Here is a 13,952-nt window from a genome sequence, read left to right as displayed (position 1 = left end):
ATATCGACGGGAAGGCCGAGTGTGAGGGGAATGGAGCAGCCGGTCGGCATCTTGTTTTCTACAGCGCGAGGAACAGAACAGACGGGCTGTGTTTGCAGTCGATTGAGGCTTTGCGGTCGGGGAGGCCCACTCTTGCAAGCGATGCCGACCCGCTGCAAGACAACACGCACTAGAAACGATGTATCATACCGTCATATCTGATGAGTCCAAGTCCATTGTCCATCCCCCTATAGACTGCAGGCTATACGCAATTGCCCGAGCAGTTGCCAAAGCCCCCACCGAACGAATCCTGTTTGCTGCATGGCTAGCAACTTGTGAATGATACCAGATCACGAGGGTCCGGTGCCGAGACACTCACCTGCTTGGCTGCTCAAAAGCGCCAAGAGGAGCATCAAGACATTGGTTGCCGTTATCCGAGTCACGTTGAGATGGGCTTCTGATCTCGTAGTAATCACTTTCCGAGGGTCTGTATCGGGCTTGGCGACGCGACATGCCAGCCTTGTCGTATATCATCAATAGCCCAAATTCCCTCTCGCTACACAGCCACGTCCACGGAACGAGCATTGAGCTTTTGGGCTATATCAAACAACCAGCTATCACAGATGAGTAGCCTTGAATCCTTCCTTTCCCTCGGGCATGAAATACCAGCCAGAGGTTAGGGCCACATCCTCGGTGTTTGGTCATGACTATGCTCATAAGTTACTTACGTAGAATATGACAAACCCTCTTTCTATTGTCGCATACTACACAGGTGTCGTGAGCATAGATGAGCTCGTGTACTGGGGAGTTCATCAGTTGTGTTCTTACAATCTTACACCGACTTGCTATGCGAGCCGTCCTGCTGTAAGGTGCTCTTCTGTCTGTCACTGCTGTGACTGCTGTATATGTTACTGTCATTGTGTATGCCCTATTATCTGATCTTATCACATATCGACCCAGCGATGATTCGCCGAGACTGATGCCAACGGGAATGGTATCACCAAACATGCAGAGAAGATGGGCGCCTTGTAGATCTTGCACAGATGGCCTCTCCCTTCGGACCGCCAACGACATATTTTATTCTGTCGAGTCTTCGGCTCGTATAAAATCAAGCGAGACGTCATGTTTCCCCGAATGAAGATGTCGCAAAATAAAGCAGGCAGCAGGTGTAAGCCCATATGCGACATCACCTATGTTGTATACCCAATCCATTTGATACGTGGTTACACGTGTGTCGAGGGCAGTTAATCATTACTCGTACCAGGAGCCAGTCCACGATCAGGAGATCCTCGAAATGCGCTATTCATCCATATCAGGTTTATGGTATCGCGTTTCCCGATAATGGTTGTGTTGACAAATCCGTCTTCATTCCTAACCATCTCGCCTTGGACAGCGCTGGGCCAGGAGAGACAACACTGTCACCCAGACTTGTGCGTTCGATTAGTCATTGGATATAACATTCATGTACTGTCGAAACGCTCTGCGCGTTTGAAATACGTTATTCAACCAATCGAACGTCGGTGGTGACGTTGCCTGGGTAGACAGCCAAGTCCCTGTTGGTCGTTGGTCGTTGGTCGTCAGTCGTCGCGACAATGAAGGCTGGCAATGGAGCGGCTTGCCTACCTGCCTGGATGCATTATGACAGGTTGACAGCTGTCATCTGACTCTGAGACCTGCGCGCGCGCCTTATTCGTAACGTTCGCCCGAACAGTGCATGCATCAGTGTACTTGAACTTTTTTACTGTATTGTGTCTGCATACTTGGAATATGCCCTCTGGAGGCGCAGTGTAGTAGAGGTGACGGATGGTAAAGTGTGTCTCTTGGCACGTCCTCCAAATATCCCCCCAACTGCATCGGACCGTCATTTTGTTGCGATTTCATGCACATGCATCGTTCGGCCATGCACTAATCCTCTAAACGCCATTCCATGCATGATCTGTATGCAAGAGCTCTCCTCCTTAAACGCCTGCCCATATGGTATCTCAAGAATAATTAGGAAATAGTAAGACAGCCAACAAACCCACTCAACTGACGACTTTCAGTCAGTTTGCCGAGATCGAGTTGGTAGCTGGCGTAGATGATTGTGATACAGAGGACCGTAAGGTCTCGGGCGATGACATGGGCTCAATGGGTGTCTTTTCCTCATCTCCTAAGCGAATAGCCCCCTCGTTCTTCCGCCATTGTCGCAGTCTGTACAATTGTTAGATAATGTGTTCCAGCAACGGTATTTGCAATTCGCTTGCGGGATAAGGGGCCGAGTAAATTACCTTCCGGAGGCCGGAGTCCATAGTTCGACAACGGCAACCGCCATCAAGAAGATGGCCAAGACACCAACCACCACCATGTCGGCATACTGGCGCACCAGGTGCACTGTCTGTTTACCTCCATGGCCCTTGTGGCAGGGCATGAAACGGTAGAAGCGCTTAGACCCAGCGACCTCCTCTTCGACTGTGGTGGGGTTGGTCTTGGAGATAAAGCCTGTCTCGGCACGTACAGTACTGGACTGCTCCATCTCGGGGATGGGAGTCTGCGAGTCTGAACGGGATGGCGATGCCATTATTTGTGAAATTGACAGCGGCCGGTGCATCGCATCGGCTTCTGAGTGGCTGATCTCGACCGAGGGAGCCACGGGATGGTTGTCCAAATGCTGCTTGAGGAAATCCTTGATGCTCAATCGCTCCGCCACGGAGAACTTCGACAGCACATCTTTTAGCGACGTGGTGGGTACTGTCAAGTCCTTGTCGTTGACGACTGGTGTTGGGGCGCCAAGAGCCACGGTATAGAGGCCAAGGGAGAGAAGAGTAGTAGAGATCTGCATCTTGTTTGCCGGGAGGCTGGAAATGCGCGCCAAGCGACAATTGTAGTTTTGTTCGAATGGACAGTGAGACAGAGTGGTGGCAGCGGTTTTCCAGAATTGCGAATGAAGTGCCACAGGTGGGATTATAAGTAACCTCGAGGACCCTTAAGAAGCGGGCAGCAAGACAAACTAGGGTACCGTGTCTATTGTCTTGGCACTTTGGGCAGACCGTCTAGACCGGTCGGGGTCGTTCGTGGTTGCGAGCTGAGTCTAGACACGAGAAGTCTACAGAGGTGGAATCTGGAGTGTCCCGAAAGGGCGACTTGGCATCGAGGCTGGCGCTAAGGAATGTGGTTAGGAGTGGCACAGCTGAAGAAAAGGAGGGCACAGGGAGAATACAGGGAGAACACGGGGAGACGGAAGACATGGAACATGGAGAAACAAGACCAGAGAACATGGAGGAAAAGGGGAGTAATTACCTGCCTATAAGCAAAGCGTATTCCAATGACTCGCTGAACGGAGTCGACGTTATAGGAGGGATGATGGATCAATTGCGGCGGCTGACATATATAAGGTTCCAACCGTTCTCTCTCTGCCGGGGGTGGCTGACGTAGGTAAGGCAGGTGTTTCTTGTAATGCAAATGCGCCCTTGACTGAGAACGACGGAGAAGGGGGCAGTGAGGGTGATATGTAGTAAGTGATTGACGGCTGACGGTGTCCCAGAGAGGTTCAGTTTCCCCGAAAGTCTATTTCGAGAGTGCCAAGATGTCCCGAGAATCCGCAATCCAGAGCGCAATCTTGGCCTTTGTAGTAAAGATCTCTAGGGGATCTGCCGACGATGAATCCTTCGGGGAGGGCTGACAGGGTTGTTGGTGGCTGCGGACTACTAAGCCGTTGGGTGACACAGACAGGCTCTGGGCCAGTCGGATGGACGAAATGAGATGCACGCAGGGACGGATAGATGAAGTTCACTTGGCTGGCCGGTGTTGGGGGGAAGCTGAAGGGGAGGGGAGGAAATGAAATAGTATGCCTCAGTCCATGCGACGCAGCGGCAGATGAGCCGACAATATGTAAACACATTCGCGATGATATATGTACGTAGTGTGGAAAGAATTAACGCTGTGTGTTTTAGGATCTCTGGTGGTCTCGCAGACGGGGACGTCTTGTTTCGAGGGTGGAATCAGTCCTAACAGCTGGGGGAACCTTACAACCCTTGCATAGCAGATCCATGTGGCTTCCATTGGATGCTTGAATCCCTGAACCTACCGTGAAATGCTACATACCTCACCGATGCCCCTCCGGAAAGCAGGTACGGCAAGTCAAGGAGAATACGATTCAATTAATATACCGGCATGCATGGGAAGTGTGGAGGGTCTCGAGGCACGGGTGGTTGCTACTGTAAAGATTGCTTTTGGGGGCTTGAGCACCCCAATACGCCGTGAATTGCATCCCTTTGCCCGCAGCTGACTTCTGACTACCTAGCTACCTATGTGTTTACGTTATCATATCGCGTCTTGGACCGGCTGTGATTGAACCAATTGCCAATGCAGCTGCAGGCCAGTCTTGGAATTGCGACACTGCCCTGGCCATGCCCTGGCTAATAAGCTCGCCAGGTCAGTTCGTCTTACAACCGTCGCTCAAAGGAACCGCCAAGCTTCCTCTGCTTAGTATCCATCCATCGCCAACACCTACCCTACCACATGATGGCGCACGTGGAGACTTGCTCGAGCAAGCTGAACAGACCGACAGCTGTGCTGCTAGCCAGGACTATTGGGGTTCTCTGCCAACCGGCGTGTTCGCCCAGAGCTGAGCAGCAATGCTAGACCGGTCTCGGCACTCACAGGTCAAAAAACGAAAGTTCAAAAGGCGTTGGCTAACGTCCATGTGGCTTTTAGTAGAATGATTAATCTTCTCTCCGGAGGGCATTCTTCAGCTGCCAAAAGCACAACGCTAGGAAAAGCCTGACTTGGAAGATGGCATGAGCAGATGAGATTGGTCATAGATCTGCACATGGACCGCTATTATGCCGCAATAGTCACCGGAGGTAATGCTACTTACATACATACGATGCTAGGACCGTGGCCCATGTTGGTTGGAGGTTGTGTTACATGCACAAAATAAGGTTGTCCGCAGGCAGAGGGCAGGCCATCCGTAGGCTGGCTGGCCCGAAGCAGGCCTCCCGTTTCAACCTGGCAGCAATCGCACCTACGTATTGTTTGAAACGGATGCATTTGACTCGCATCCTGCTGTTATGCAGTCTGACTTGGTAAAGCCAGACTATTCCCGCGATGCCATCGCTATGGAAGCAGTAAGCAGTAAGCGCGGGCGTTACAGTTACAGGTCTCAAACCACGCCACCACAACAGTCAACCCACCAGCTGCCGATCTCATCCACCCTCACCTTGGGACTCGAAACGTAATCTAGTTGGGACGGTTGCCAAGCCGTTAGCAGTTGCTCTGTTTCGAGATTTACGGTGTCAGTCTCGCATCTTTTTCATTTTTCATGCGTCAATCATTGTTCGCGCAGAAGAAGAAGAAGAATAAGTCGAAAACGAGCGTTGTCTGTGCGTTGTTCGATGCGTGTCTCGGAGGATAGCGACTGTGACTTCTGTCCATTCCATCATGCTGGGACCACTTGCCGCAGCATGTAAGCATAACGGGCTGCGGGGCTTGGTCGCTCAAGCTTTATGCTTGCATGTTTGTGTTGGTTCGAGGCTCCATGCCTGAGAGATACTGAGATGCCGAGATACTGAGAGATTGCTGAGAGGTGGCAGAAGGGACGAACAGCTTGGCACCCTTCGCCTGGGCAATCACTGCATCTTGGGAGTCCATATTGCGGCCTCGTTTCGACACGCAAGGGTATGGCAGCAACGCCTCTGCCGGCCAAGGAGTGACCTGATCGTCTCGACTGTCGGGCTTCCGGGTTCTGTCTATTGCGTACCCAAGTTGCAAGTTGAGGCATGATTCCGTGGTGACGGTACCCAGGCCCCGGAAGCACCGTAGGTTAGGGGGGTACATAGTGAGGGGGACGGGGGAGGGGGATGGCAGATGGGGGATGGCACTTGCAGCGCTACCAGTACATGCGCTACGCTACGCTACGTTAATCGTTTAGCGAGCGGGCCGCATACGTTAGTATGATCGGGAAGGGCCTCTAGGGCCCCGATAAGCCGCGAAAATGACACTTTAGTGACTTGACGAAAAAACAAACCGAATCCTAAGTTCTTCTGGCTTTCTCACCTCCACGCGCCATTCAATTCTCATGCCATTCCAGAAGATCAGCGACAAGGCTGACACACAACTCCCAAACCCTGAGCTCCACCACGTGGACGCCGCCTGAACTCTGTCGCCGTGCCAGCCTTGGGTCCGGCCTCGGGGTTTTCGGGGGCCAGCACCAGTCGCTCTTTTCCTGATCTGTCTGTCCGTCTTGGCCATCAAACACGTAATGGCCTCGGGCACAGCCGGCCCTGGCACCACTACTGTCTTGTCCTTGGATGCACTCACCACGTCACCTCGCTCGTCGCGCTCGCACCTGGCGCCCGAGGACGCGTTCATCAATGCAGCAGCCTCGCCCCCGCAACGCTCGGGCGGCTTCGACCACCACGCTACCAGCCACAACAATAACATGAGCCTTCTGCGCGACACCGTCGCCGCCGCCGGGGCCGCCGGCGATGTGCGGGCGTCGTCTCGGCGCCGAGAGTCCAAATTTGGCAGCCGGAGCCGGAGCCGCCGCCGGAAGCGCAACTGGAAGAAGATCCTGTGGGTGAAGCAGTCGTACCCGGACAACTACACGGACCAGACCACTTTCCTCGACAGCCTGCAGCGCAACCCGCGCCTGCAGCCCTACGAGTTCTGGCCGCTCGTGGCCGACACCACCGTCATCGTCCAGCAGGTGTGCTCCGTCACCATCTTCGTCGTCTGCTTCGTCGGCATCTTCACCGAGCGCGTGTCGCCCGTCGCCGTCGTGGGTTGGGGCAGCTTTGCCACCTTTCTCGGCTGGGCCGTCTGGGACTGGTGGGTCGGCCAGGAGGGCGAGGACGAGGTCCTGCAGCGGCAGAACAGCCACCGCAGCCGCGGCGCCTGGCAGCCCCGCCAGGACGGCGGCAGCGGCAGCGCCCACTCGACGACGGCGCCCACGACGCCGTCGGCCGCGAGCTCCGTCACGAATCTGGGGGCCACGGAACGCACGACATCGCAGGGCAACCTCGCCGCCATGCGCAGCCAGCACGGTGGATCTGTCACGTCTTTGCATTCCAACGTGTCGCATAGTAGTCGTCTCCTCGATCCTCTGGACGGCCTGAGACATCGCCCATCTTCGCCCCTTCGGAGCGGACGAGCGACCCTCCGGCTCAGCACCATCAAGTCGGCGTCGTTGATCTACTTTACCATTCTGGGCCTGTCGCCCATCCTTAAATCGCTCACCCGCTCAACGTCGCCCGACAGTATCTGGGCTATGTCGTTTTTGTTACTTGCCATCAACATTTTCTTCTTTGATTACTCGGGCGGCGTGGGCGTCAAATTCCCGGCCTCGCTGTCTACTAATGCCGCATTGATGGCATCCACCGTGCTGGCCTCCCGGCTCCCATCAACCGGGCAGGTGTTCAGCTTGACACTGTTCAGTATAGAGGTGTTTGGCTTGTTCCCCGTCTTCCGGCGGTACGCGCGGCATCGTAGCTGGCGTTATCACGTTGCGCTTACGGTGCTGCTTACGGTCGGGGCAGGCGGAGGTATGGGCTTGATTCTGGGTGAAGGCAAAGACGGAGTGTGGCCTTGGAAGAGCGGCCTCCTGGGCGTGTCGGTCGGGGCCTTCATTGTCATCGTTGCCATGGGCGCATCGAGTTGGTGGCTGATAGGACTGCAGAAGTACAAGAACGCCATGAACGGGCCGTGGGATCAGGCGCGGCCTATCATCATCAGCCGTCGGCAATGGGAGTACGACTAACAGTATAGTCTAGACGTAAATCAAATAATTGCTTTTATTCTTCAAAATTTGCTGCATCAGCAGTCCGCTTCTTCATTTCCCGCCATGCAAGGTTCTGATTGATCTCCAAATCCTCTGCTCTCGACGGGACAAAGACTTAGCAGCATTGGACGGAACACCAACCGACTCAAGCCCCCTTTGTCTGGGCATGCACCCAAAAGCGGACCGGGTCATATGCTGCCGCATGGTGACTGGGAAGGCGTAGCGAGAGCTTTTTGTTCTCGTGTTTCTGCACGCAACAAATACTCTGCAGTGGTGCATCTCTTAGACTGCAGAGATTTGCGACCCAGCAAGGGTCTACTTGCTGACGATACTTACTTTCTTTGCTAATCCCGTATGGGGCTCCTCCCAACGGACAAACGCACTCAGGCAAGAGGATCCTCAAAGAGATGCTTGGTGATATCACTGCAGCAAAGAAACCCCTTACAAGTGGTATAAATGCTGTGTGTATACAACATCGACAGAGACTCATCGACCTGGACTCGTCCCTAAATCCCATATTTCATCACTACCTTTGGTCTCTTGGTTTATTCTTTTTTCTATATAATGACATTGCAAAAAGATACGTGTGCTGGTCTTTCAGCGAAACCGCCCATTTTCGCCACACAAACTGGTGGCAATAGCAACCGACTCAGATTGCCATGTCCGAGACGTAGACGGAAACAGGAAATGCCGCCCAGAAGGAAAGTGCCTAGAGACAAACTCCATGGCAACGTTGAATGTCGTCGACGGGAAAGCCTGGTCGTGATTCCTGAGGTAGAAGAAGAAGAAGGGGAGAACAAGTGAGCGACCTGGACGACAAAATTATAGTCCAAGACTCTTCAAACAATGCATATGCATTGAGGCCCCCAGGATATTGCCCCGTCGAACTACGCTGGGAGTCACCCAAGTCCACGATCCAGCTCGAGGACCTCCTTTTCGGCATAGGCAGTCAGTTCGACGGCATGGTGTTTTCTCCGCAGCAATTGTCCTACATCCACGCAGCGAATAATTGTAAGGATCCCTACGGTAAACCACAGCATGATGTGCACCCCTCAATCTCCGTGGTCAGCAGGACCACCACGACCGCTACAAGACCTACAGGAATGACTAACAATGGCCTGTCCCTTGCTGCTGCCACCATCACCAAGAAATCGAAGCCGGGCTTCTACGTACGTCGCCTTTGCGGAACTCTGGCGTCAACCATATGTCGTTTTCTAGCAGAAATATGTAACTTTTTGAAATGCAAGAGGTATAACGGCTTTTGTACGCGCAATGGTCATTGTCATCGAAATCACCAACATCGGCAGAATGGGGAGAAATCTGGAGACCGCGGTCTGATCTATTTGGTTTGAACCACGCAAAGTGTGTGTGTGTGTATGTACAACAAGCTAATTAGAATGCAATGTGCTACGTATGCCCGCCACCAAGTGAACCTGGTTGCATTTGATGAGCTCGCCCTGCCATGGGAAGGGATCCGTCGTATGTTTCTACATACATAGGCAAGATAGGCTCAAACCATGTATACTAACATCGCATGCCCGCCAGCGGTCTGTAAGTATATCCACAAATAAACACGAAAGACCAGCCCATGGTCGCCAACGACTAGGGCTTGCTGATAACGTACGTGTGTGTATACAGAAAGGGCCCAACAGATGAACCCACCTCACACGAAGGATCAAGGAATGCTTGTGACGGATATAGGCAGAGGGCCACCTTTGTTTCATCCATCTAACGGCTAGACAACTTGAGTATCGATCGACTTCAGTCAGCTAAAACGAAGGCCAGGTCTCAGACACTCTCCACAGCCCCTTTTCAGCAGCTTCAATATGTTTCATCTGTTTACGTCCGGAAACAAGTTTCACCAAGTCACAAACCAAGAGTCACGCAGAAGTAAGCAAGCATATTGAGATTTTTTTTCATTTCAATATCAAGATGCGTCGTATATCGCAATGATAGTGGGCTCAAGTAACCAAGCTCGCTTCGGCGATATAGTAGTGGTACACATAAGACACTGACAAGACATCGACTTGTCTCGATATTGGGGATAATCTTCTCCTGAATCCCCTTTCCCAGTAGTAGCGACCATGATCCAGGCTCAACTCCTACGAGTACTGCTTCTGTTTGAAAATGTAAGGTATGGCGTTTGTACCCAACGTTCTTTAGCTGAACGTAGCTAGATAAGGCAATGTCTCTTCCAAGAGACCCGACGGAATGTCCGTGTGCATATACTCCGGGTTCTCGTAATCCATATTCAGTAAACAAAAAAAAAAGTTGACAAACAAAAACCCTTCATCATAACGGTATATCCTGGTATCACCAAACGTGCTGTCACCGCAGCCAGACCGGTTGAACAAAAAGCAATGGCAAGCCTGCCAAACTCCCCCGAGATCCATTTAGCGTCATGAACCTGACCGGTGTTAAATAAAAAAGAAATATTCGAATGAGGACTCGTGTTCTTGAAGAACAGAATGTTTGGGTGTGGCGCGTTTCGCAACCCCCAAAAAGGCAAAGAACCGAAAAGTGTGAACGCCGTAGATGCAAGACGAAGATTCAATGCTGTAACAACATCAGATGTTATGTTAGATAGCTGGATTCAAGGGATGCCCGAGAACAGTTCTTCGGGCGTGTAGAAATGTTTCAACCCCAAATGGGGGCATTTTTATATGCTGGGGAGTTGTAGCTATGAAGCACGCGATATGGTGCTTGACCTTGATCGGTACCCAGGCTCCGATTCCGGCAATGCGCTCGGGGTACGTAAGGCGGGTAGCGACCCTGATCACCGATCACTTGGGGCATCGGACGGCCGCTCCAAGGGTCGGTGACATATTCATGGCCATTCTTGTGAGGCATAGATGGGTAAGGCCCGTTGTCTCGAACCAAGACTTGCTCCGTTTCGGCAAGAACAATATCCTCATCCGCCTGGAAATGCTGGAGGCTATAGCCGTCATAGCTATACCTTTTGTGTAGTGGCGCTAGTCTAGGCCGTGCAATGGCATGCATTTGCTGACTTGTTTGACTGGTGAAAGAGTTCTGTCGGCTCGGGTTAAGCGATGAACTCCCCGAGCATGTTCCACTGTGGTGATCTGGCTGCACATCCCAGTTGGGCCTTCGAAATGATCCCGATTCGGTGGAAAAGGCCACAGACAGCCTGTGACTCAGATGGGGCATTGTCGGGGGAGACGGGAGCGCATCCACGGTAATCTTCAGCTACCGGAGGATAACCCTGGATGGCTTCGCCACTAGGCTGCCTGGAAAGCGAGCCCTGCTTGACAATCGAAGGGTAACTCTGGATTGCCTCTCGGCTAGGCCTCCTAGAAAGGGGCTGTCTCAATGCTGCCGGTGGCGTGGATTGCGTTCTGGTAGGAGGATGAATGTAGTCTCCGTTATTCCGGGTCCGCATGCTTACAGGCGGAGGCGATCTTACTCGCTTATTAAGAATATCTGCTTGGCTTGCTGGCGGCACTTCATTAGAAGCGAAAGTCGGAGGAATATTGGCAGCAACCGAGTATCGCATTGTCATGTCCTTCTCAATCTGTGCATTCATTGTGTTGGACCTCTGGCGGACGTGCAACTTACGGGGGGCCGTTTCGAGCCGAAGAAGACGTGCTAAAGTTCCTAGCTCTACCTCCTGCGATGGAAGGTTGAGTGGGAGGCGAAGGGATAACTTCTGGCTCGGACGACATAGTCGTCGCCAACGGGCTCGCGGATGAGGGTTGCCGAGAAGCTGCCATCGGTTTCCAGGTAGGGACAGGTTTGCGAACAACGGGCTCCATGGCAGAAACGGCAGGAATGGCAGATTGCAAGGCAGCGCTTGTAGCAATACAGTGGCCATCATTCCTAAGTTTAGGCGCAATAGATTCTCGAGGTGATTTGGGCGATTGATCATATTCGGCACTCCCGACACTCATGATTGTACCAAGAGTTTCTTTACTAGGCTCGGGCCTGATTTGCCATCTCTTCACCGGAAGAGGCAGCGGGCCAACATGATCTGCGAAGCTGGCTTCTAAAAGTTGCGGTACGGGCGAGACTTCAGTCTTTTCTGACTGTGAGAGACCCTGTTCTTGTGCCTCTTGAGCTTTGCGACCACCGCTACTGAGGAAACGATGGAGCTTTCCGTTTCTGCGTGTGATGCTACTGAGGCTGCTGATACTCATTGTCGAGCCTGTTGGGCTTAGCGGCGAAGACTCAGCTGGACGAGGAGGGCTGGGCTGGCTTTGAGGGTTGATCGCAGGTGGTGCCAGGTTCTTCACTCTTTTCGTGAAGGCTGTACGACCCAGAGACCAGACGTGATGACGGCCATGGGTTTCTTTGGATTGATCCTTTTCAATGCTCTTGATCGGAACATCCTTCTCCGGGACAGGGGGAGGGTGCTCCCTCTCGAGGCAGACGAATCGGTCAAATCCGGACTTGCTGAAATGGGTATTTGCAGAATAGCGCTCTCCTTGTTAGGCGTATCCGGTGGGGTGTCGAGCGTAAATTTAGTAGAGAGTTCTTTCTTTTGCGCAGCTCCTGCCTTCGAAAACGAACGCAAGGAGACGTTGGAGCTATAGCCAGAGTCCGCTTTTGACAAAGACTGTTGCGAGTAATCCGAGGTCGGGCTGGCGACAATACCACTGTCGGATCGACCAATCTCCTTAGAGTGTCTTTTCTCAGCTGCCAGTTTGGGTCGTTGCAGAGACTTTGCGCTGGGGTCAACTCGCACGTCGAGAACCTCAACTTGGACTTCCTCGGATTGTTCCACCTCGAACAGGTCGTCCTCCATCGCTGTAGTCTTGCTGGTGGTTTGCAATTCTTCGATATCCATCTTCATCTCATCCAGTCGCATTGGGCTCACAGAGATCTGCGGGAGAAATCCGGGAGTCAGATGTGTAGTAACGAAGCCCTCTTCAAGCCTGGACAGTTCTGTCCTTGATTTGGGGATATGAAGCGATTGGAAGTAGCCTTGGGATTGTTGTGTCCCTGAAGATATTGGGAAATCGGCCTCTACTTGTGACGTCGGGCTGGCCACGGGACCGCCGTTGGTGATACGGAGAGTACCTAGCTTGAAGGCCCCGGTTTGGGCGTATTCTTCGTCGCTTGGTGTCGCTGCTCGCGGGATTGACGCTGGCTGAGTGGCAGTGGAGGGGCGCAACGCGAGCATGCCTATCTCGAGACCGTCGGAAGAATCGCGAGGTGACGGCGTAGGCGGCATGCTATACCTAGCACGGTTTTTATTCGGGACCGGGGGTATTGGTGAACTGCGAGTGGCGAGACCAGGCGTGAGAAGCGAGCGTCGCCTCATCGGTGTGTACATGGAAATATCGGAGCTGGCCCGCGGTATAGAAACATCCGATGGGTAAGCTGGATTGGCTTCCGAATGCGAACCCCGTCGGCTTCCTGTTGTCTGGTTATCCGACATCATGGACCGGTCTTCATTGTAATTAGGCTGTTCCACCAAGTACGAAAGACGTTTTGCTTCGTAAGAGGTAGGATCGTAGTTGAACGAGACGCTAGAGCGGGCAGTTGGCCACCTGTAGGATAGGACGATCAGCAGAAGAATAGAGAGTGAAACGACCTCTGCTTGTCCAGAACTCACCCTGCAGTTTGGGCGTAATGTTCACTGCCGTTCGTCACGACCATAGAATTCGCCCTGGTTGGCCGTGTGCTCGGCACAGGAGACGGCGTGGGCATCATAGGACCTATACTATTTGTTCTCCCGGGTCTCTTCGTGGCGCCTTGTGAAGACCGAGACCGAAAGAGGCTCTTGACAGACCGAGTTCGCGAAGCGCCCTCTGGCCTGTCCAAGGCTCCCACTTGGTCGAAGTCTCCTATGTCGGGGACAGGTGGCACCGGGGACGGGGAGGAAGAAGCGCCATGAGGGAGGGACCGGGTTCTGTATGATAGTGAACGCCGTTTGGAAAAGTCTGCCGGCCGACTTGTGCTGGACAGTCCAGCTGTCGTTACGTTTGTCGTTCTTGGCTTGGACAGCTTGTGAGGAGCCATCCGGCCCCTCTCTGGGGACTCGCTAGAGGGGACATTTCCCATTCTTGTATCGGAGGACTGGAAAAAGGGCGGTCTTCGTTAATGTTGCACGATAGCAAGGCGCCCATGCCACAAAATCCTCCGAGGTTCGACAAGTAGCCTATTTCTTCCAATCCATGCCGCGCAACCCAAACAGCAGCAATCAGAACCAATGATTACACCCAGGACTTCGAGTCAAGATAATGTCGTGGTTCGC

General features: G+C 53.0%; 4 protein-coding genes across 4 annotated transcripts; 1 reads left to right on the top strand and 3 right to left on the bottom strand.

Annotated features, from left to right (window-relative positions):
• Positions 1 to 2,021: 2,021 nt before the first annotated feature.
• PG998_010789 (uncharacterized protein) lies at positions 2,022 to 2,797 on the bottom strand (the record flags this gene model as incomplete). The annotated part of the gene is made up of 2 exons (XM_066877605.1): positions 2,022 to 2,169; positions 2,247 to 2,797. 2 exons carry the CDS (start codon positions 2,795 to 2,797, stop codon positions 2,022 to 2,024), a joined length of 699 nt encoding a protein of 232 aa, XP_066726659.1.
• Positions 2,798 to 6,217: 3,420 nt separating this feature from the next.
• Positions 6,218 to 7,714, top strand: PG998_010788 (uncharacterized protein; the record flags this gene model as incomplete). The annotated part of the gene is made up of 1 exon (XM_066877604.1): positions 6,218 to 7,714. One exon carries the CDS (start codon positions 6,218 to 6,220, stop codon positions 7,712 to 7,714), a length of 1,497 nt encoding a protein of 498 aa, XP_066726658.1.
• A 3,064-nt stretch (positions 7,715 to 10,778) lies between these two features.
• On the bottom strand, positions 10,779 to 11,279 carry PG998_010787 (uncharacterized protein; the record flags this gene model as incomplete). The annotated part of the gene is made up of 1 exon (XM_066877603.1): positions 10,779 to 11,279. The coding sequence occupies one exon, from the start codon at positions 11,277 to 11,279 to the stop codon at positions 10,779 to 10,781; it is 501 nt and encodes a 166-aa protein (XP_066726657.1).
• A 28-nt stretch (positions 11,280 to 11,307) lies between these two features.
• PG998_010786 (uncharacterized protein) lies at positions 11,308 to 13,759 on the bottom strand (the record flags this gene model as incomplete). The annotated part of the gene is made up of 3 exons (XM_066877602.1): positions 11,308 to 12,176; positions 12,263 to 13,245; positions 13,311 to 13,759. The coding sequence occupies 3 exons, from the start codon at positions 13,757 to 13,759 to the stop codon at positions 11,308 to 11,310; spliced, it is 2,301 nt and encodes a 766-aa protein (XP_066726656.1).
• Positions 13,760 to 13,952: the final 193 nt, after the last annotated feature.

This window comes from Apiospora kogelbergensis (genome assembly GCF_038363985.1).
Source record: "Apiospora kogelbergensis strain CBS 113332 chromosome Unknown utg000007l_segment0_segment0, whole genome shotgun sequence".
Classification (NCBI taxonomy): Eukaryota; Fungi; Ascomycota; class Sordariomycetes; order Amphisphaeriales; family Apiosporaceae; genus Apiospora; species Apiospora kogelbergensis.
The sequence above is the reverse complement of the archived record's forward strand: the minus strand, read 5'-3'. Positions and strand labels throughout refer to the sequence as shown.